At 37.7% G+C, this 23815-nt stretch overlaps 1 protein-coding gene across 6 annotated transcripts in view; it reads left to right on the top strand.

Annotated features, from left to right (window-relative positions):
• LOC109113160 (SRSF protein kinase 3-like) overlaps positions 1 to 23815 on the top strand; it is an 80040-nt gene that overhangs the window by 5197 nt on the left and 51028 nt on the right. For 5 of the 6 annotated variants that reach the window (XM_042754689.1, XM_042754683.1, XM_042754686.1 and 2 more), the window contains exon 2: positions 13632 to 13786. In XM_042754689.1, coding sequence (XP_042610623.1) covers positions 13632 to 13786 — 155 coding nt within the window. Of the gene's footprint in view, positions 1 to 10998; positions 12058 to 13631; positions 13787 to 23815 lie in introns of those variants that run through there. The other variant, XM_042754687.1, reaches the window with a different exon arrangement.

The raw sequence follows: 23815 nt of genomic DNA, 5'->3' as shown, positions 1-23815 counted from the left end.
TCCAGAGTAACCTTCGCAACACTGTGTAACGCCACGCCAGCAGAGGGAGCTCTCACCTGAGTATTGACTGTTCACCGCTCCCTCTGCTTCTATGGTCATTTCCTGTTTGGGACAATTTAACATGAGTCAGCACGTTACTTCAGTGTGAAGTATTGCCAGTTTACCTGCCTTACTGAGTGGCTTCCTCGTTCACGTCTCTTGGATTGCCCCATTGGATTGACTGCCTGATTGGACTGATGTTTGTATTTGACCTGTTTGCCTGCCTATTTGTCTCTGCCTTTTGGATTACCCCTGTGCATGCTGAAAGATAGGACTGCCATTACGCTGCTGACTCATTGCCTGGTTTTATGACTCTGCTTGTAAGATCTTCCCTTAATAAACTCCTGCAAATGGTTATCTCCTGCAAATGTTAGCTTGATTAATGTGGATAGGTCACCAATTTAATTGATAAATTAATGGCTAGTTAAAGATGTAAAGGAAACTGAACTACTATAGTATGGATACGTACAGTATTTAATTAATACTATAGTATTAATTAAAAATAAACCGACTCTAGCAATCAATCTCTTGCTCTCCTTATGTTTCTATATGCATGTTAACACAATTCAGAAGCAAATGAAGACTGAAGCCAGGATGTGGTTTGTTTCCAAAACTTTTTACTTCAATTTCAGTTTAATAAGAAATAATTGAAGTTACATAAATCACTGTTTAAACAACTCACTTGTATTACACTGCTCACTTACATTACACTGCTCACTTAAATTACTCGCTTATATTTCATTGTGTAAGCTGCCCCAACTTCAAACTGTCATTCAAACTGCAGGTGGATGCAAGTCACGTCGGTGTGGGAGCTGTCCTTATTCAAGAAGATGCTCAAAGCATTGAACACCCGGTGTCTTATTTCTCCCGCAAGTTCTCCAAGGGTCAGTTATCCTACAGCACAATCGAAAAGGAAGCTTTGGCTTTATTGTGGGCCTTACAACATTTTGAGGTTTATGTGGGGAGTAGTGCTCTACCTGTTATTGTGTATACAGACAATAATCCTCAAACTTTTTTGTCCAACATGTCTTCCTCTAACCAGCGTTTACTGCGCTGGGCTCTCAAGCTTCAAGATTTTAATCTCCAGGTCCAGCACATCAAAGGCACCGACAACATTGTAGCCGATGCTCTGTCCAGATCTGTTGGGATGGCAACTTAGGTGATGTGTATGTTGGGGATGGTGGTACAGAAACCTTATCGAACCCTGGTCTGTAATCTTAGTGGTGGGGGTGTTACGTCCCAGGGTCTTTTTATATAATCTGTTGTGAGAAAAATGTTTGTGTGCCCTGTATTGTGCTCGGTTTCTCTCTCTCACTCAGGTTAATTACCATCAGCTGCAAGTCGTTGGGAGCAGGCCTGAGTTTGAGCAGAGGTGTATTAATGCAGCACTCAGAGAAGCCTGTGGAGAGGAACACTTCTCCCCCTAGCCCCAAACTCCGAGATTGTGTGTTGTGTATTTTGGTGAGAACTGTCTATCCTTGAGTTGGGAGTGGACCTGTACTCCTTTGTTTGGTGCTAAGTGATCAGGTTTGCTTTCTAGTGTTGATTTCTCTACCTGTGGGTAACTAAATGTATTGTATGTAATCTTATTAGCTCTGTTCATTTTGGATTACCTGGGAAATGTAGGGAGAGGGTGCCTTTTTATTTTATACATTCTTTTTCTCCTGTTTTGGCTAGAGAGGGAGCTCAGGGAAGGTTTTGTTGTTGAGTATCACCTTTGCTTTTGTACAGGGCAGATAGCTCCCTTAAACCTTAGTTAGCCTCTGGTTTTCTTTGTTATTTTAGGCCCTGCTCTCTCCTGAAGACTTATTCCCATCCTTTAACCATTTCAATTTATAACAGAAATAAATACTTTTGCTTGTACTTGAAGCTGTATTTGCGTTCACTCTGAAGCCTGAGGCTGAAGTGTATCCTCCACGTAACTCTCTACGTCTTTGTTACCCCTCTTTTTTTATCTTTTCTTTGTTACTTCCCCTCCTGACCCCTAGACTGAGAGGAGAACGTAACACTTACTTATATTACATTGCTCCCAACTGTCCATATGCATCTTTGCGGTTTCGTGTTTTTTCACCTTCTCCGAGAGATGATGCATGCATGATGATGCGTGACTGACATCGCATGGACACCTGTAGTTGTCCATGCGATGTCAGTCACGTTCTCGGGATGCAGAGGTAAGTTAGCAGAATAAAGGGTCAGCTACATCGGAGCCCACTAGCCTTTTTCTCCACTCATATAAAGTCCTCGAAAATCCCAGTTTATACAACTTTGTAGATACTTTTTTGTTTAAATTTGGTCTTGGTGGTCCAAATTCTTGCCAATTTATCCTTATCGCTACAATGACTGAATGTTATTTCTTTCAATGACACGATAGAATTTGCCTGCGCTGAGGTAACATTTGTCATGATATCGATCAAGTTCAGCTGACAACGGAATTTGAGTCGGCAATGGCACAGCTGTCCCCATCTGTTTTTTTTTTTTTTGCATTTGATAAAGAAAGTAGTTTTTCATTTTCTTGTTGTTAAAATTCAAAATAGTTAAATATTATTGGCTGTTCCCACCAATCCTTGCACAAGTTAAGTTTACGCATGACGAAGAAAGCATGTTAGTGCTAGCCCTCCTGGAACTCATTAAGATTGCATTGCAGTGCCTGCAGTTAGAAAAAAATTCTTTATGGAAGTCTATGAGAGCACTCAGGGCGGTTCTCAGTTTGACAGAAATGGCTCAAAAAGGGGCGGTACTACACAAAACGCGACTCGATGCTGATTGGACTATTTAGAAGCAGCTCAATCTAGAACAGTGAAAGCTAACGTAACACTGTGGTTGAATGTAAAAAAAATAAATAAATAAAAAATCCCTCCCTTTTGCCCTAATGGAGAAACAGCCACTGTAAGTGTATGTTAGAAATAAAATAAAAGTGTTAGATTTACAGAAGCAAGATATACATCTAATTAATATAATAGAGTAATATGGCATAACATAATCTACATGTGCTGGAAACATCAGATCTAGGCAGGTTGAGTGTTTTCTCTTCTATGGTGACAGAAAGACATATAATGAGCAGCAAACACAGCAGTTCTTGTGTTCTCGTCACAGATATGACAGTTTCTCCTGGTTTGACAAAGTTTTAAATGTCTGATGGATCTCCTGTATTTTATCATAGAACACTGTCTGTATGTCCATGTATTTGGATGTTTTTTTTTGGGTTTGTATTTTTTTTTCCATCTGATTAAGATCACAGTGTGAACACAGTCTCTGTTTTTCTGTGGTCGTCTCTATCATCAGCTTGTGTCCGCTGAGTCTGTATCTGGTCAGCGTGCTTCTTAGTTTCTTATCTGACACTGTGTACAGATACTCTGCCATACTGTACTCTCTCTTTAAAGCCAAATAGCTTTTGCATTTGACTCTGGTGTTGTGTTTGGGTTTGCCAGAGAGTTAAGTAGTTATGTTTGATTTGTGCAGTAATCTGATTGATTCTGATGTTGTGATTCAGAGCATCAGTAGATGTTAGTGGAGCATCAGGACTGAAGCTCTGGATCAGCTGAGGGAGGGGCTTGCTTTCTATGCTCATTTCTTGGTGTTGCAGGGGTTTATAATGATATGATTGGGGGTCACTGAGTTTCAGATGTTTCCAGATTTTAATTGCCCTTTTTTGTATCTTTAAGATTAGAGGATATTTGTCTAATTCTGCCCTGCATTTTGTTATTTGTTGTGTGCCAGTGCACATGTAATATATTTTTACAAAATTCTGCATGCAGGGTCTCAATTGGATGTTTTCCCCATTTGGTGAAATCTTGATTTGGATTTGTCAGTGGACCCCACACCTCACTGCCATAGAGGGCAATGGGGTCAATTACTGATTCTAATATTTTCAGCCAAATTCTAATATGGATTTCTAAGGACATTGCCGTTTTATGTGATGTGTGTGTGTGTGTGTGTGTGTGTGTGTGTGTGTGTGTGTGTGTTATCTGGTTGGTGCCTAATGTAAATGTGTGTTCCGTTCCCTGGGGCCTGGATCTTTTGTGAAAGATCATAATTTTTTTTTTTTTTTTTTTTTTAGGTTGACTGTCAGGGCCCAAGACAGGTCTCTCCCTCATAGCTGCATTAATTTGTATATTAAAAGCTGAAGCCTCTGTTACTAGCATTAAAATAAAATGACAATTTGTAACAACTCTGTAACAAGTTCCATAGATTATGATTAATTTATGTTTGCTGTTTTAGGGTGGTAATATTATATATTAGGCTATATGTTATTGGCCACAGGGGACCCAAACATTTATTTTGCCTATGTCACAGTGAGAGGTAAATCCGACCCTCACACTATTACTGAGTGCATTCTAACTCTGACTGAATATATCGTGTACATAACTAGGGTTGGGTACCTATGTAACTGGTATGAACCGAAACGAAGCAGAACGCAGATTTTGGTGCCTCTTGAATGCCTAAGTGCTCAATTGAAATATTTGTCCTGGTTCTCCGAAATGTACACAAGAAGCATGGGCGTCACTAGGCTTTTTAAGTGGGCTATAGCTCCATAAACTGCACACAAATTCGCGATCGCGTCAGAGTCAGTCCCCTTAAATTTCATATGAAAACGGCAGCAGACTCAAACCGAAACAGAGGACACAAGGTGTGTTTATCGATAGATTGTTAGACTATCTGTATCTGAGCAGTTCTTTGTCATAAATACAGTTTACCAAACGGTTTCCCATCTATTGTAAAGTTTTCGGTCCGTTCACCGCTCATCATACCACAGCTGTTTCCTCCAGCGAAAATCTAGCCCTTAACACGTATGAACGCATACTTTATACTTATTTAAATATACTTTATACATACACTACTTTGCAAAAGTCTTAGGCACGTTAATATTTTCACTCCAAAGAATAGTGTTCGTCCAGTTATTTATATCTTTTGCTGTAATGTGTCTGTTTGCTGTAGAGACATTTAGTTTGTCTCAGTTTCATCTGTTTCTTCATGTAATCACAGACAGATTTGATGATGGTGAGATCAGATCTCCATGTGGAGCACCGGCTGTTGTCAGACTGCTTGTGCGTTCAAAAGTCTCACTAGATTATTATTAAAATTAATGGCAAAATTATAGATTATTATTTTCATTTCCTATGACACACTAGAATGTGCCTAGGCCTTTTCATGTACTTTATAAAAGCTACTTTTTTGATTTTCAGAGTGCACTTATTCCATTCAAAAGTGTTAAAACTGCTGGTATATAGAATATATCAAAAAGTTGATTCATTCACTACTTACATTCAAACAGTGAAACTTGTATATTATATTATTCATTACACACAGACTGATATATTTCAAATTTTATTTTTAATTTTGATTATAACTGACAACTAAGGAAAATCCCAAATTCAGTATCTCAGAAAATTAGAGTATTGTGAAAAGGTTCAATATTGAAGACACCTGGTGCCACACTCTAATCAGCTAATTAACTCAAAACACCTGCAAAGGCCTTAAATGGTCTCTCAGTCTAGTTCTGTAGGCTACACAATCGTGGGGAAGACTGCTGACTTGACAGTTGTCCAAAAGACGACCATTGACACCTTGCAGAAGGAGGGCAAGACACAAAAGGTCATTGTAAAAGAGGCTGGCTGTTCACAGAGCTCTGTGTCCAAGCACATTAATAGAGAGGCGAAGGGAAGGAAAAGATGTGGTAGAAAAAAGTGTACAAGCAATAGGGATAACCACATCCTGGAGAGGATTGTGAAACAAACCCATTCAAAAATGTGGGGGAGACTCACAAAGAGTGGACTGCAGCTGGAGTCAGTGCTTCAAGAACCACTACGCACAGATGTATGCAAGACATGGGTTTCAGCTGTCGCATTCCTTGTGTCAAGCCATTCTTGAACAACAGATAGCGTCAGAAGCACCTCGCCTGGGCTAAAGACAAAAAGGACTGGACTGCTGCCGAGTGGTCCAAAGTTATGTTCTCTGATGAAAGTAAATTTTGCATTTCCTTTGGATATCAGGCTCCCAGAGTCTGGAGGAAGAGAGGAGAGGCACACAATCCACATTGCTTGAGGTCCAGTGTAAAGTTTCCACAGTCAGTGATGGTTTGGGGTGCCATGTCATCTGCTGGTGTTGATACACTGGTTTTCTGAGGTCCAAGGTCAACACAGCCATACTGTTTTAGAGCACTTCATGCTTCCTGCTGCTGGGCATTTTATGGAGATTCAGATTTCATTTTCCAACAGGACTTGGCACCTGCACACAGTGCCAAAGCTACCAGGACCATGGTATCCCTTTTCTTAATTGGCCAGCAAACTCGCCTGACCTTAACCCCATAGAAAAATCTTGGGGTATTGTGAAGAGGAAGTGCAATATGCCAGACCCAAGAATGCAAGAATGAGGCCACTATCAAGCAACCTGGGCTCTCATAACACCTGAGCAGTGCCACAGACCGAGTGCTGCCACGCCGCATTGCTGCAGTAATTCAGGCAAAATGAGCCCCAACTTCAATTGAGTGCTGTATGTTCTTATTTTTTTGTTTTTGTAGATTTCTAAAAATCCTTTTTTTTGTATTGGTCTTAAGTAATATTCTAATTTTCTGAGATACTGAATTTGGGATTTTCCTTAGTTGTCAGTTATAATCATCAAGATTAAAAGAAATAAACATTTGAAATATATCAGTCTGTGTGTACTGAATGAATATAATATACAAGTTTCACTTTTTGAATGGAAGTAGTGAAATAAATCAACTTTTTGATGATATTCTAATTATATTACCAGCACCTGTAAGTCAGGTCCACTCCATGGACAGCGCAATTATTAAAGAATATTCAATTCAATTCAAGTTTATTTGTATAGCACTTTTTACGATACAAATCATTGCAAAGCAACTTTATAGAAAATTAAGTTTCTACAATATTTAGTAGTAGCTTATCAGTGGTGACTGTCAGTTTATGTGCATATGGCAGAAATGTTCGGAAAAATCAATAAAAGACCTAAACAAACAGACAATTAACACTATTAACAGCAATTATGCAATCAAAGTTACAGCAAAATGTGGTAGTTCTGTATGTTGTCTCTGGGTTAGCATCATCTGAGGTCCTCTGAGGGGTTGGCATCATCTCTTCTCAGGTGTTCTGGATCCAAACTGGAGCTTGTGTAAATCCTATGTAAATCCCGTGGCAAAACAGATAAACAAATAGAGATATAATTAGCATAGCTGCTGTTCCAGCCAAATAAAATTAATTGGTTTAACCCAAGCTAAAGAATAATAATGCGCATTTGATCAGATATAACTGCAGTCCAAAATTATGAGATGCATTATTTGAATGATTGGCCAACGAGGTGTGTTTTTAATCTAAATTTAAACAGAGAAAGTGTGTCTGAACCCCAAACATTATCAGGAGACTACTCCAGAGTTTGGGAGCCAAATGTGAAAAAGCTCTACCTCCTTTAGTGGACTTTGCTATCCTAGGTACTATCAAGAGTCCAGCGTTTTGTGACCTTAGGGAGCCTGGTGGATTGTAGCGTGGTAGAAGACTAGTTAGGTATGCAGGAGCTAAACCATTAAGGGCCTTGTAAGTAAGTAATAATATTTTGTAACTGTTACAGAACTTAATATGTAGCCAGTGCAGAGACTGAAAAATTGGGGTAATATGATCATATTTTCTTGATCTGGTAAGGACTATAGCCGCTGCATTTTGGACTACCTGTAGCTTGTTTATTGAGGATGCAGGACAGCCAGCTAGCAGTGCATTACAATAGTCCAGTCTAGAGGTCATGAATGCATGAACTAGCTTTTCTGCATCAGAAACAGGTAACATGTTTCGTAGCTTGGCAATGTTTCTAAGATGGAAGAATGCTCTTTTTGTAACATGGGAAATATGATTTTCAAAAGAAAAGTTACTGTCTAATATAACACCCAGATTTTTGACAGTAGAGAAAGTAACAGTACATCCGTCTAATTGCAAATTGTAATCTACAAGATTCTAGTGTAACGTTTTTTGGTCCAATAAATAATATCTCTGTCTTATCTGAATTTAATAGGAGAAAATTATTGGTCATCCAATCTTTTACATTTTTAACACACTCTGTTAGCTTAGATAATTTAGAAGTTTCATCTGGTGTCGTTGAGATATATAGTTGAGTATTATCAGCATAACAGTGGAAACTAATGCCCTTTTTTCTAATGATATTACCAAGGGGCAACATGTATATTGAAAATAGCAGAGGACCTAGGATAGATCCTTGTGGCACTCCATATTTTACTCGTGATAAATGAGATGACTCCCCATTGAAATAAACAAAATGGTAGTGATCGGACAGGTTGGATCTAAACCATCTTAAAGCCTGCCCTTGGATACCTGTATAGTTTTGTAATCTATCTAGGAGTATGTCATGATCTATGGTGTCGAATGCAGCACTAAGATCAAGTAAAACTAGCAATGAGATGCAGCCTTGGTCTGACGCAAGAAGCAAGTCATTTGTAATTTTAACAAGTGCAGTTTCTGTGCTATGATGGGGCCTGAAACCCGACTGAAATTCTTCATAGAGATCTTTTTTGCAGGAAGGAGCACAATTGAGCAGCCACGACATTTTCTAAAATTTTTGACATAAATAGAAAATTTGAAATGGGTCTGTAATTTGCCAGTTCACTAGGATCTAGTTGTGGTTTCTTAATAAGAGGTTTTAGTTTTTGTGTTGAATTTCCAGAGATGCCCATCTTTCTGGAGGGTGGATATAAAGAATCTGGTGATTAACGGTGTCAAAAGAAGCAGACAGGTCCAGCAAAATGAGCACTGAGGATTTTGAAGCTGCTCTTGCCAGTAACGCAGGGCTTCAGTAACCGAGAGCAGGGCAGTCTCAGTTGAGTGGCCACTTTTGAAGCCAGATTTGGTTGCTGTCCAGGAGGTAGTTCTGTACAAGAAACATAGAGAGCTGGTTGAACACAGCTCGTTCAAGTGTCTTTGCAATGAATGGAAGAAGGGATACCGGTCTTTAGTTTTCTAGAAGTGCTGGATTTAGAGATGGTTTCTTCAGCAGTGGGCTTACGAGAGCCTGCTTAAATGCTGAGGGAAATGTTCCAGAGTGAAGAGAGGAGTTAATAATGTGAGTAAGTAAAGGTATAACTGAAGAAGAAATCGCTTGAAAGAGGTGAGTGGGGATCGGATCAAGTGGGCAAGTAGTAGGATGACTATAATAATAATAATAGTAATAGTAAATGTTGAAATTACCACACACTAACAAGGAACAATAATTACATAGCTTTCATTAATAATCTTAATGTTACAAATGGACTCTTTATTTTAAATTGTTACCATTTCATTTCGACAGTAATGCTTAACAATCTTTAAATATATACACAAACGCCATAGCATTACAATTATACCATCACAATGTATACTCTCACAATTTAACTGCTTCTATTCTTGAACACTTAATGATTATCTAATCAAAATAAAAGGAGCACTGAGTCTAGGAGAACTCACCGTATTATCACACACACTCCGGACGCATCACGTTCAACCTGAGCAGCGGTCTAAAACTGTTTATTTAATCACCAAACGGACACAAATTTACAAAATGAGGCATAGATAAGTTTGAAGTTCAGTTTATTTCGTTTAATTAGTTTAATTTCTTACTGCTAAATTCTAAAAAACAGAGGTGTTAATTATAGGACCTAAAAGCTCTGCATGTAATAACCTAGAACGCTGTCTAAGACTTGATGGCTGCTCTGTCAATTCTTCGTCATCAGTTAGGAACCTTGGTGTGCTATTTGATAGCAACCTTTCCTTAGAAAGCCATGTTTCTAGCATTTGTGAAACTGCATTTTTCCATCTCAAAAATATATCTAAATTACAGCCTATGCTCTCAATGTCAACTGCAGAAATGTTAATCCATGCGTTTATGACCTCAAGGTTAGATTATTGTAATGCTGTAATTGGGTGGTTGTTCTACACGCTTAGTAAACAAACTCCAGTTAGTCCAAAATGCAGCAGCTAGAGTTCTTACTAGAACCAGGAAGTATGATCATATTAGCCCGGTTCTGTCAACACTGCACTGACTCCCTATCAAACATCGTATAGATTTTAAAATCTTGCTTATTACTTATAAAGCCCTGAATGGTTTAGCACCTCAGTATTTGAACAAGCTCTTGTTACATTATAGTCCACCACGTCCGCTCTGTTCTCAAAACTCTGGCAATTTGATAATACCTAGAATATCAAAGTCAACTGCGGGTGGCAGATCCTACTCCTATTTAGCGCCCAAACTTTGGAATAACCTACCTAACATTGATCGGGAGGCAGACACACTCTTGCAGTTTAAATCTAGATTAAAGACCCATTTCTTTAACCTGGTTTACACATACCACACTAATACGCTTCTAATATCCAAATCCCTTAAAGGATTTTTAGGCTGCATTAATTAGGTAAACCGGAACCTGGAACACTTCCCATAACACCCAATGTACTTGCTACATCATTAGAAGAATGGCATCTACGCTAATATTAGTCTGTTTCTCTCTTATTCCGAGGTCACCATAGCCATCAGATCCAGTCTGTATCCAAGTCAGAGGGTCACTGCAGTCACCCGGATCCAGTACGTATCCAGCCCAGATGGTGGATCAGCACCTAGAAAGGACCTCTACATCCCTGAAAGACAGCGGAGACCAGGACAACTAGAGCCCCAGAGAAAGATCCCCTGTAAAGACCGCTCAGACGACCACTGGGACAAGACCACAGAAAACAGATGATTCTTCTGCACAATCTGACTTTGCTGCAGCCTGGAATTGAACTGCTGGTTTTGTCTGGTCAGAGGAAAACTGGCCCCCCGACTGAGCCTGGTTTCTCCCAAGGTTTTTTCTCCATTCTGTCAACGATGGAGTTTTGGTTCCTTGCCGCTGTCGCCTCTGGCTTGCTTAGTTGGGGACACTTAATTTACGTTGATTTAATTGCAAATTATTGCACAGATACGATTTAAACTGAACTGAGCTGCATGATGACATCACTGAATTCAATGATGAACTGCCTTTAACTGTCATTTTGCATTATTGACACAGTTGACGCAATCTTTTTTGTTTAAAGCGCTAAATAAATAAAGGTGACTTGACTTTAAAAAACGGAGCAAACAGAAAGCGCAATCTATATTATAGCTCTATAAATGAAGCATACAGACTTTATTAGAGCCACAGAAAGACAAACATTTCAATGAAAATGCTCAATATACAATTTATTGTGTACATTAACAATGATTTGGGGTGAATATAATGTAATTTAATGGAAAACTATGTGAATGGCATGGCAGGATTTTCTGTCAGCTGCATTTAAATCTGTGTCTGAGGTTTCTCGCTCTGTTCAGTGTGCAGCATCGCGTGTCTAAACAAATAGCACATGCTGTCAGTGATTTCCACCATTAGAGGCCCCTCTCGCACTGTATAATGAAAACATACCCTTCTCAGCAACGGACACAACCTGGAAAACTATCGGATTGGATTTTTGCCGATAACCAATTGTTCCAGCAATCAACTATCGGTGCCGATTAATCGGCAAAATGGATACATCGGTCAACCTCTACTTTATACTGTCTTCTCGTTTACTGAAATATATGATAAAAATGAATGGTTTATTCTGATAAATGTAACTCTTCAGTGAAGATTACATCTGTTGCTGCTGTTTCATAGGCGTCTGAATCACTGTAATGCTCGAGTTGCTTTAGTGTCATTTATATCAGCATTATATTGACATCTCTGCTCTCTAGACATCAGCGTCTGCCAATGAAAAACATCTACTGACACACGTGGAACTGCTGAAATGAGAAGATCTGTTGTGTGTGAGTGTGAGTTCTGGACTGTGTGTGAAATGGTCATGAAATTCCTGGCATCGCTCTAGTTCCCTTAAAGCGTCACAGAGAGGAAGAGACAGACTGTTCTGGAGCAGAAGACTTTAGCCAACATCTCTCCATCATTATGCATCACAGTCACTCTCATTCCAGCAGGACGTTTGATTTAGCGCTCAGTGCACTGCTATTATGGCATCGAGCCAAACACAGGTAAAAAGAGGGTGTATGTGTGTGTGTCTGTGTGAAGAGTTCTTATAAAAGACAGTCATGGTGAGATGCCAGCTAGGCAATGAGATCTAACCCTAACTCATCTCAGCCAATCAAAACAGCTCAGATACACAACAACGCTGAAAACTGTGGTCTTTCAAAACTGCCTGTTGAAGTTTCTAGATTATAAACATTTCTAACACACACAATTTCACGGTAACCCTGTGTTTCTGGACTCGGCACATGCCGCTCAGAATGTCACGCTGGTCTGTGAATGTGATTGAGGGGATTGAATGGAGATACTGAACTAGATTTGTTTACTGGAACAAATATTGTGTGTGTGTGTGTGTGTGTGTGTATATATATATATATATATATATATATATACAGTGTGTGTCAAAAGTTTGGAAACATTACTATTTTTAATGTTTTTTTAAAAAGTTTCTTCTGCTCATCATGCATATATTTGATAAATTTCATATTGTGATATATTATTACAATTTAAATAATGTTTTTTAAATTTATATACTTTAAATTATCTTTATATATATATCATTATATCCTTTAGAAATCATTCTAATATGATTCATTATCAAAGTTGGAAACAGTTTTCTGCTGCTTAATATTTTTTCAGAACATGTGATACTTTTTTTAGGATACTTTGATGAATAAAAAGTAAAAAAAAAAAAAAAAGAAGCTATCTGTAATTTACACTACTTGGGGTCAGTAATTTTTATTTCTTTCTTTTTTTTAAAAAATCAATACTTTTATTAGATGTGTTAAATTGATCTGTGATAGTAACGAAAATATTTGGTAGAATATTATTATTAGAATTTTTTTTTTCTTTTGAATAAATGCAGCTTTTTAACCTGTTTATTCATCAAATATATTAGACAGCAGAACTGTTTCCAACACTCATTAAAGAAAGAATATTAAATGATGATCATGTGAATAGACTGGATGTTAAATGTCTGAAGGCTGGAGTAATGTGTCTTCAGCTTTGCATCACAGGAATAAATTATTTTTTTTAAATATATTAATAGAAAACTAAGTTTGTAATGTCACCATATGCTGTTTTTTCTGTATTTTTGATCAAATAAATGCAGGGCTTGATGAGCAGAAGAGACTTCTGTCATTAAAAATAGTAAGTTTCTACTTTTGACCTGTACTGTAATATATATATATATATATATATATATATATATATATATATATATATACTGTATATATATATATATATATATATATATATATGCTGTAAATTCTGTCTTTTTTTGTAAAAATGCAGTTAGCATTAGTCTGTAGTATTAATAATTTGGTGTTTATAAAAACACTTGAAGCTTGTGGGATGTCTCTATTAGCTGAGGGAACATTTGTGTGTGTCTGCATGTGTGTTTCATTCTTATAAAATGAATCTGATGTCATGCTGGATTCTAGATTCGTGTCTCTAGTTTCTATGGCAATAGGAGGAAGGTGTTCGCTGTGCTTCTGAGATGGTGGCTGACCGCTGAGTGTGTTTCATAAACTCACTCCGTCATGCACAGTAAATGGAAATGTGTGTGTGTGTGTGTTTGTAGGCCCGACACACAGAAGGTTCCATCCGCTCCTCATTCCCCTCCTCCTCCCCCACCTCCGCCCCCCCCTCCCGAGCCTGTGGCCCTGCCAGAGACGGAGGAGGAGATTCTGGGCTCTGATGACGAAGAGCAGGAGGATCCAGCCGACTACTGCAAAGGTACCACATCTGTCTGTCTGTCTCTCTGTCTTTCTGTCTGTCTGTCTCTGTCTGTCTGTGTCTCTGTCTGTCTCTCTGTCTGTCTGTCTGTCTGTCTGTCTCTATCAAGATTCAAGTAGCTTTATTGGCATGGTAAAAAAGTATCTTTACATTGCCAAAGCATAGAAACATTTAAATAAACATTTAACACAAATGTATATAAGAATAGAAGTATAAAGCATTTCTCTAGCTAAGACCATGCCACAAACAAGGTATGAAACTGTTAACTGAACAGAGAGTTGGGGAAGAGTTTGGCTTCATCACTCTGTCTCCTCTCCACCAATAAGCTGATGTGCAGTGGGCGTTCTGGCGCAATTTGGCTGCCGTCGCATCATCCAGGTGGTGGTTGATCAGGGCATCTAGAATTAATGGCTCAGTGAGATCCAGGGTGGGGGGTACCGTCTCTAGCATATATTTAGGCAGGACAATTAGGACCCCCCGATACAACCTGAAAGAAAGATAATGAAAATAGTTAATAGTTATCGGAGGCTAAATAATTCAGTTAACGCAGGTTCTTGTTTTTGTAAGCCTTTGTTAGTACGAATGTGTGAGAATGAGAGAAAGCTGGGCAATCGTAGCCAGTGGTTATTTATAGGAGTAGTTGGTCCCTGACAAGTAGGCAGAGGTGGAAAGTAACGAATTACATTTACTCGCGTTACTGTAATTGCGTAGCTTTTTTGTGTACTTCTACTTTTTAAAGTAATTTTTAAAATCTGTAATTTTACTTTTACTTAATTATATTTTGTTTGAAGTATTGTACTTCGCTACATTTTAAAAGGGTTAATTACTGAGTAAAAAAAAAATCGCTCCCTGGAAACTACGTCAGTAAATAATGGGCAGGAGGGCAAACTGGCGCTAAAATCACAAGAGAGATGCAGACGGACAAAACAGGCGTTAGTGGTGCAGACACCGCTGAAAATGAAACCCCGTCATATTCTGAAGTTGAACTGAAGGAAATGAAGTGAACCCTTAGCCATATTTACGCTCTATTATGCAGTGTAAGCTGTGCTTGCCTAGAGAGACCAAACTAGCATATAAAATCTAGACAAGACATCAACCCTCCGCAAGCATGTAGAGGTGAGCAAAATAATTGCATCGTTGCTTTGGTGGTTAAAATGAAGCTTTGACATTTTAGCAAGAGGTTTGCACAAATTAGCCAAAAAGACAGTGGTGCGGAGTGTGCGATATATATCGTCTGCGATAATATCATAATTGTTGTTTTAATTATGTGCGCGCGCATTTATAGTGCGAACTTTCACTGTGTGATTCAGTCTGTTGAAATGCATTTAGAATGATGACAAAATTGAAGATATAGGGGAAAATTTACATAAAATATATATATATATATATATATATATATATATATATGGGCAGAAAATATACATATATATATATATATATATATCATTTCATATAGTAAATCAAAAAGACAGAAAGACTGCCGTCTTTTCCTCCAAAAATCATCATGATTACATATATTACAACAGGTCAGTAAACAAGTTAATAAAGAGACTTGCGTTTTAGACACCATATTGCCTGTTTTTGCTCTATTTCTACAACAAAAAATAATTCCAAACACAGCCACCAAAGCACAGTTTTGCGTCTCTGAGCAACATGACAGTGTTTCGTTCCTGAATGAATCAACCGTTTAAATGATTTGGTTCAATCGCGATGACTCACTTATTAACAGTGACCTGCTGACACATACTGCCAATTTTAATTTCACATTTAAAGTATCTTTTGATTTTTTTTTTTTTTTTTTTTTTTTATAATTAATTTCTTATATCATATTTAATTTCAATTATTTATTTTGTGTATTGTATATTTTATGTTTATTATTTCATTTGTAACTGCAGGTTAAATGCATTCATGTCCTGCATTAAACAGTGTGTAAATACATCTAAATGCCACTTCCGATGAAGCTTCTGCATTTCCTCTGCATTGAAAAGATGAGTTTGTTGATACTGATTTGCCTGGTAACAGCCCAAATGTCTTATTATTCTAATTTGAGATTAATAGGCCTATCTCAGGGGTGTCAAACTCAGTTACTGGAGGGCCGTAGCCCTGCAGAGTTTAGTTCTAACCCTGCTCCAGCACACCACACATATCATGTAGTTTTCAAATAAGCCTAAATGTTTAGATTAGCTGGATCAGGTGTGTTTAATTAAGGTTATATCTAAACTGTGCAGGACTGTGGCCCTCCAGGACCTGAGTTTGACACCCTTGGTCTGTCCCATTTTTGCCTCCCTCCCACTGTTAAAATGTAACTTAGTAATTTTTACTCTGAGTAAATTTTAAATGAGCTACTTTTTACTTTTACTTGGGTAGGTTTTTAGACTGGTACTTTTACTTGTACTTAAGTAAAATTTCATTAATGTAATGGTACTTTTACTTGAGTAGAATATTTTTGTACTCTTTCCACCTCTGGCAAAACTGCCCTTTTAAGGGCAAAGTTCACCCGTCTAAATGATATGGACTCTCCTACTGCTTTTTTCTTCGGACTTGGAAAAAAAAAAAAACAAGAGCACATAAGCATCTTCATCAACTGAATCTCCCAGATGGAAGAGTATTAACAACACAAATGGAAATTAATTATTTTGCTATGTCTTTTTATGAAGAGTTATATTGTGTAGAGCCTTGTAATGGAGTAGAAGCTGACATACTTCTGAGTGACTTGCCACAATTATCAAAGAAGGATAAGATGGATCTTGAGAATCCTTTAACAATGGCTGAACTTTCGAGAGCTGTTCAGGAATTGAATCCTGGAAAGTCACCTGGTTTGGACGGTCTCTCAGCCGAGTTTTATAAGGCTCTTTGGAACTTAATTGGTCAGGACTTCTATGATGTTTTGGTGGAAAGTATTGAAAAAGAGACCCTTCCTCTAAGCCGTCGGAGAGCAGTTTTAACTTTGATCCCCAAAAAAGGAGACCTTGGTTGTTTAAAGAACTGGCGCCCTGTCTCCTTGCTGTGTGTTGATCTCAAGATATTTTCAAAAGCTTTAACCAACAGATTGAAGAACTGTATAGAAACCGTTATTCACAACAACATCTTATTGTATTCCTAACCGAACAATATTTGACAGTCTTTTTTTGGTTAGAGACATTATTACAGTGGCAAAAAGACATAACCTGGACATCGACCTTCTTTCTTTGGACCAAGAAAAGGCCTTTGACAGGGTGGACCACTTTTATTTGAATTTTGTCATAATTTTGTATTAGGCTCATAATTTCCTGTATTAGGCTCATGTATAATGATATTTATAGCATGCTAAGAGTAAATGGTACATTAACAAGGCCCTTTTCAGTGACGAGACGAATAAGACAAGGGTGTCCTCTATCAGGTTTACTCTATGCTATTTCTATTGAGCCTTTTTTAAGTCTGCTGAGTAAAAGACTACGTGGTATTGGTGGTTCTGGCTGCCCTAAAGTTCCTCAAGTTAAACTTATAGCATATGCAGATGATGTAACTCTGATTATTAAGAATTCAAATGATGTTGAAAATATTATTTCATGTTTGGATACCTTTCAGAAAGCTACCTCTGCATGTATAAATTGGGAAAAATGTACCTCTTTGTTGATGGGAGACTGGCATGGTACAGGATCTCCTCAGTTGCCAAAACAGTGTAAATGGGCCCATGATGGCTTAAAAATTTTTTTTTTTTATTTTGGAACTGACCAGTACATGGAGAAGAATTGGGAAGGAGTGGTTGACCAGGTTATTGGTAAAATCCAAAAGTGGAGGTGGATTCTCCCACAGCTCTCATATAGAGGGAGATGCCTTATAATTAATAACCTGGCAGCTTCAATGGCATAAGGTTACAGTTCTAAATCCCCCTAAGGAACTGCTATTAAAGGATCAAAGGGCATTTGTTGACTTCTTTTGGAATGGCCATCATTGGCTTCCTCCTGAGGTTCTCTATCTTCCTGTTGCAGAGAGAGGTCAAGGCCTTATACACGTTGAATCCAAAATTGCAGCAATGAGACTACGAACATTGCAAAAACTGCTGTACTGTTCAGATGGAAAGCCGTGGATTGATTATTGTTTGTATATTCGTAAAGATCTTGGAGGAATAGACCTTGAAAAAGAGTTATTTTTAATTGAGAAGCCTTATGTTAAAATTGTGAATTGTTCTCTTTTGAAATTTTATGAATCAATTTTTCATTCATGGAGTGTGTTAAAATTCTCAAGAGTAGGTGATGAAAATTATGGTGTGCAGAACCATTGTTTTTTAATCCTCTTTTTAAGCTACAGGTTTCATTATCCGGTTCTGTAACTAAAATGTTTTTGAATGCAGGAGTAACTAGAGTTATGGACCTGCTTGATATGACAAGAGGTCAGTGGCGAACAGCTCAGTCACTTGCTGACCAGGTTGGGATAAGGTCAGTAAGAATGGTGGAAGGGATAGTTAAGCGCTTTAAAGCTTGTTTCCCCCAGTATTAACTTCACTTATAGATTCAGTTTTAATTGGTGGTTTGGTATTTAAGACTTTTACGGCATTAAAAGTTGTTCCAAAAAAAATGGAATTTGAAGGGCACACTAATACTTTTTTGTTAAAGGGGTTTGAATTTTTGGATTTACAAAGAATGGGGAAGAAAATTATTTACCATATTTGTGCTAAATCAGCACACTTTGAACAGCTGAAGGAAAGAATAGATACTAAATGGAGAGCTTACCTTTCTGTCCCCAGAGATGTAAATCCCTCGTGGAGGCTGTTGTACAACCCCCAATTCCTAAAAGATGTGGAGATCTACAGTGGAGAATACTTCACAGTGTCTTGGCTACAAACACCTTTGTTTTAAAGTTCAATTAAATGGTTTTACCTGAATGTTCTTTTTGTAAGGCCTCTGACACTGTGTTTCATTTATTTTGTGAGTTTTCAAGACAGGCTCCAGTTTTTGTACTTTTGGGAAAACTAATTATGAAATTGGGATTTTCTTTTACAAACACCCTTTTTATCTTTGGTTGCAAGTATAAGCAGTCATGTCGTGAAAGGTGTGTGCTTGCCAATTTTTTAATGGGACACGCCAAGTTGGCAATCCTGAAAACACATCAATGTAAAAACGCTGGTCAAGATGTTGACTTCTTGCCTCTTTTTAAATCATTGGTAGAATTTAGGGTTGTTGTTGAATTTGAATATTATAAACAAACTGATAATGTACCTTTTTTCAAATGAGGTGGGGTGTGAGAGATGCTTTAGTGACAATGGATGAGTTTGGAAATACGGTTTTTAATTGGTAAAATTGTCTGTCTTTTTTTTTTTTTTTATTTTTTTTTTTTTTTTTATATTTGTAATGTTTTGAAAAATGGTGTAAATTAAAAGGAGTTTAAAAGTCTCTCTATCTCTGTCTCTGTCTGTCTCTCTCTCTGTCTCGCTCTCTCTGTGACTATCTGTCTGTCTGTCTGTCTGTCTGTCTGTCTGTCTGTCTGTCTGTCTCTGTCTGTCTCTATCTCTGTCTCTCTGTCTGTCTGTTTTTTTTTTTTTTCTCTGTCTGTCTCTATCTCTGTCTCTCTGTCTGTCTGTTTGTTTGTTTGTCTGTCTGTCTGTCTCTCTGTCTGTCTCTATCTCTATGTCTATGTCTGTCTCTATCTGTCTCTATGTCTGTCTCTCTCTGTCTCTATGTCTGTCTGTCTGACTGTCTGTGTCTCTGTCTATATCTCTGTCTGTGTGTCTGTCTGACTCTCTGTTTGTCTCTCTGTCTGACTGTCTATGTGTTTGTCTCTCTGTCTGTCTGTCTCTGTCTGTCTGTCTGTCTGACTGTCTCTCTCTCTCTCTCTCTCTCTCTCTCTCACTCTCTCTCTCTCACTCACTCTCGGGATTGTGCGCAATGGGAGGAGTTTGGAGCTTTGGAGGACGCTTTTGAGAGTTTGTTTCGCTTTATATATATTTTTTTTTTTTTTTTTTGTGTATTTTTTGGTTTATTTTGTTGTTAGTGTTATTGAAATTTTTTTAACGAGTACTGCCTTTATCGAGTCCTTCAAAGAAAATTGTGTTATCGAATGTTCCTTCATCCATTAAGAATAAACTTATTCAGAGAGTGCTTGAAAGATATGGCAAAGACCTATTAAGATGATCCTGTTAGGTTCAGATTATGTTCATTCTGAAAATGATTCAGACGATGATCTAGAGAGTTTAGGGAGTCTATCTGATGGAGAGGATGCTGAAAGAACGGGATCATTTATTACTAAGTTGTATACAGTAAAACAAATAAGTGATTTTCTTGATGAAACCAAAGAAGCTCGTAAACCACAAATTGAGGCATTTTTTCCCGGATTTGAAGTGGTTTTTGGTGTCTAGCAAGGTTGCAATGAGAAAAGCAACTTTTGATGAACTCAGTAGGCAGAAGCGGTATTGCCTTAAAAAAATAATAACAAAGGTGAAAGGTATGACCAATCTTGATGAAAAAAAAATCTGATTATTACAGAATGAGAAAGAAAGAATATATGTCTTGTTGCTTGATATCAGTCACTTTTTTTATTTATAAGCACTATGACATCCTTGAATTTTTTTATCTTTGAATGTTAATGAATGCTGTAGTGCTGAAAAAAGGGCTGCTTTGTTTCATTTTGTAGGTTTGAAGTAAGCAAGTATAGATATGGTCAATCAGGCACAATGGCAATGACAATGGAGTGAATGGAGAGGCCAAGCTTTCCTTAGCCATAGATCAAATGTTAGTGTCAGAGTGGCAGTTCTTATTTCTTCAGACTTACAAATTCAAGATAATAGGGTTAAAGAAATTATTAGGTAGAATGCAAATATTAGATTTTAAGTTATATGAATTATATTTTTCTCTTATTAATGTTTATGCTCCAAATGATGGTGTAGAAAGTCTGTTTTTTTTTTTAAAAAAATGAAAAGATGTTGTTTCAGAAATTCCAAATAATAGAATACTAATTTTAGCTGGTGATTTTAATTGTACTCTTGATTACACTATGGATAGGAATCATGTCGAGCCTCACTTAAAATCGGCTGAAACTCTCAAAACCTTAGTCCAGTATCATAAATGTGTTGATGTATGGAGAGAAGGTTTCCCTAGTGACAGACAATACACATGGTTAAAAATAAATGCTAACACAGTCTCTGGTGCACGGCTTGATAGGATTTATGTTAAAATCAGTAATAGAGGAAGATTTTTCAAGTTATATTTCGCCACGTCACTTTCTGATCATCACTATGTTGCTGTACCTATGTCTATAACACAGAGCACTTCTTATCATAATTATTGGCATTTTAATAATAGATTGTTGCAAGATAAATCCTTTGTAAAATTTTTCACTCAGTTCTGGGGAGAGAGGAGAGTTACAGTATAAAACTTTAGGCCAGTGGTGGGATATCGGAAAAGTACAGATTAAGATTTTTTGCCAGCAATATACAAGGAATCGTACTGTTGAGATGAGAGAAAAAGTAAATTTTTTGGAGCAGCAAATTTTGAAGCTAAGTAGCACTATTGGTGTGGATGAAGATACAGAGACTGCAAGGAAACTTGAAAAGTATAATTTGCTTCTAAAGAATTTGTATGAAGAAAGGAGTCATAACACATATATACTAGTGTTGCTTTCGTCAACGAAATTTATGACTAAATATCGTCGTCAACGAACCTTTATCATGTGACGAAAACGAGACGAGACGCAACGTAAATACTGGTCATGTGACGATGACTATAATTAAATGTATAATGCAATATTGTTGACGAATAAAAATGAGACTAAATGTGGTTTACAAAATAAAAACTATGCTAAAATGTCTCTTCATTTTCGTTGACCAAAACGACACGAAAGAAATGTTATAACGTTTTTTTCGTCTCGTTTAGTCACATTATCATTATTTAGCGGTATTTCTGTTTCTGCACAGATGCAACCGACGTCACTTCCTCAAGCCCACTCGTGGCATTATTTAGAAGATTCAAGATTCAAGACAGATTTTTATTTGTCACATACACATTATATAGAGCATATATAAACAGCAGTGAAATGTGAGTCAGGTCCGCTCCATGGACAGTGCAATTATTAAAGAATACAACACCGATGAAAATATACATAAATATATACTATGAAAGAATGAAATAAAAGTAAACAATAAAAATATAAGATAAAATCTAATAAAATATAAAAAAAGATGTATACTGTAGAATTAAATATATAGTGGAAAAATAATGTGCATGAAAGTAAACTGTAGTCTTAAATATTAAGATACACAGGAATGTACAAGAGGCAAATGTGCAAACAGGTTGACACTTTCAGTATGTCAATGTGAGGTAGTGAATGATGAATGTCTTACTGATAAAGTGAATATTAAGTGGAGACTTGAAGATGTTAGGAGGCTGGTTTTGAGTTTAGGAGCCTGATGGCCTGGGGGAAGAAACTCCTCCTATGTCTCTCAGTTTTTGACATCAGGCTACGGAAACGCTTACCAGATGGCAGCAAAGTGAAAAGATGGTTACTGGGGTGAATGGAGTCCTTGATTATTTTAACAGCTCTGCTTTTGCAGCGTTTGAGGTAGATGTCCTGCAGAGAGGGGAGAGCAGACCCTGAGATGCGCTCAGCTAAGCGCACAACTCTCTGCAGGGCTTTGCAGTCATGACTGGAGCTGTTCCCATACCACACTGATATACACTGAGTCAATACGCTTTTCTATGGCCCCTGAATAGAAAGTTTTCAGGATTGCAGGTGAAACCCTGAATTTCCTCAGCTGTCTCAGGTGGTACAGTCTTTGCCTGGCTTTATTAACCTGAGTTTGAATGTGTGTAGTCCAAGTCAGGACCTCGGAGATGTTTACACCAAGGTACTTGAAGCTGCTCACCCTCTCCACAGGGGTCCCGCTGATCATAAGAGGAGTACAGAGCCGCTGCTGTCTCTTCCTGAAGTCTACAATCAGCTCTTTAGTTTTGCTCACATTCAGAGAGAGACAATTGTCCTGGCACCATGATGTTAATTTCTCTACCTCATCCAAGTATGCGGTCTCATTATTGTTGGAAATGAGGCCCAGAACCACAGTATCATCAGCAAATTTAATAATAGATGTGGAGCTGTGGGAAGACACGCAGTCATGTGTGTAGAGAGAGTAGAGCAGGGGACTCAGGACACAGCCCTGTGGGGCTCCTACATTCAAGATGGAGTTGGAGGTGAACTGGCCTACTTTTACCACTTGAGGTCTGCCGGTGAGGAAATCAAGAGATGACAACAAAGAAAGTTAAGCGGGATTTATACTTTCGCCTGGCTCCGCTAAATGCGAGCGCACCTTCAAAAATGGATGAGGCTTTTATACTTGTCGCATTCGCCATTGTACTATTTGAAATGACGGGGAGCGACGAGGAGTAATTGTCCTCTAAAACCGTTGGGAATCACTGGTGAAAGTCATTTGCCAGTATGGCCAGTACAAGTCTTTTGATGAATGAGTTGATGGATTAATAATTTCTTTATGTACAAACTTAAAACAATCTTTAACTATTGGCTGTATTTTGTACAAACTTAAAACAATCTTTAACTATTGGCTTATAATTAATATCTAAATGAATTCTAATTCTATTTTATGCAATAAAAATAAAAACGTACTTCAAATAAGAAGCCTTGGACAACCTATGCAAACTTAAAAAAAAAAAAAAAAAAAAAAAAAAACGTTTTCCATCAAAAAGCACCTGATGGAGTTTGAACTTCACATTAAACCACTTCTGTTTCACACAAACGACGACACAGACGTGCATGTTCGGATAGAATCGCCCTGAACTCGTGCATGTTCAGATGCAGAGTTATGCAGAAGGTTACAAAAAATGCTGTGCACTCCGCCACGCGAAATGAGTTCACGCGCACTCAAAGCGAACTTCTGGCAACACCGCAATGATGTCATATTTTCCACGTCACCCAAGCGAAATTGCGGACATGTCGAGTATAAATCAGCCTTGACACAGAGAAAGGGGCAGATGGCCGGCCAGCCAGGGTTCGTTTTTGGGAGAAAAATTTGCAGATTTTTTTTTTTTTAATTGTATTTATTATTTT

Source organism: Cyprinus carpio, unplaced genomic scaffold, assembly GCF_018340385.1.
Source record: "Cyprinus carpio isolate SPL01 unplaced genomic scaffold, ASM1834038v1 S000006585, whole genome shotgun sequence".
Taxonomy (NCBI): Eukaryota; Metazoa; Chordata; class Actinopteri; order Cypriniformes; family Cyprinidae; genus Cyprinus; species Cyprinus carpio.
Note: the sequence above shows the minus strand (reverse complement) of the source record. Positions and strands in the feature narration are given on the sequence as shown.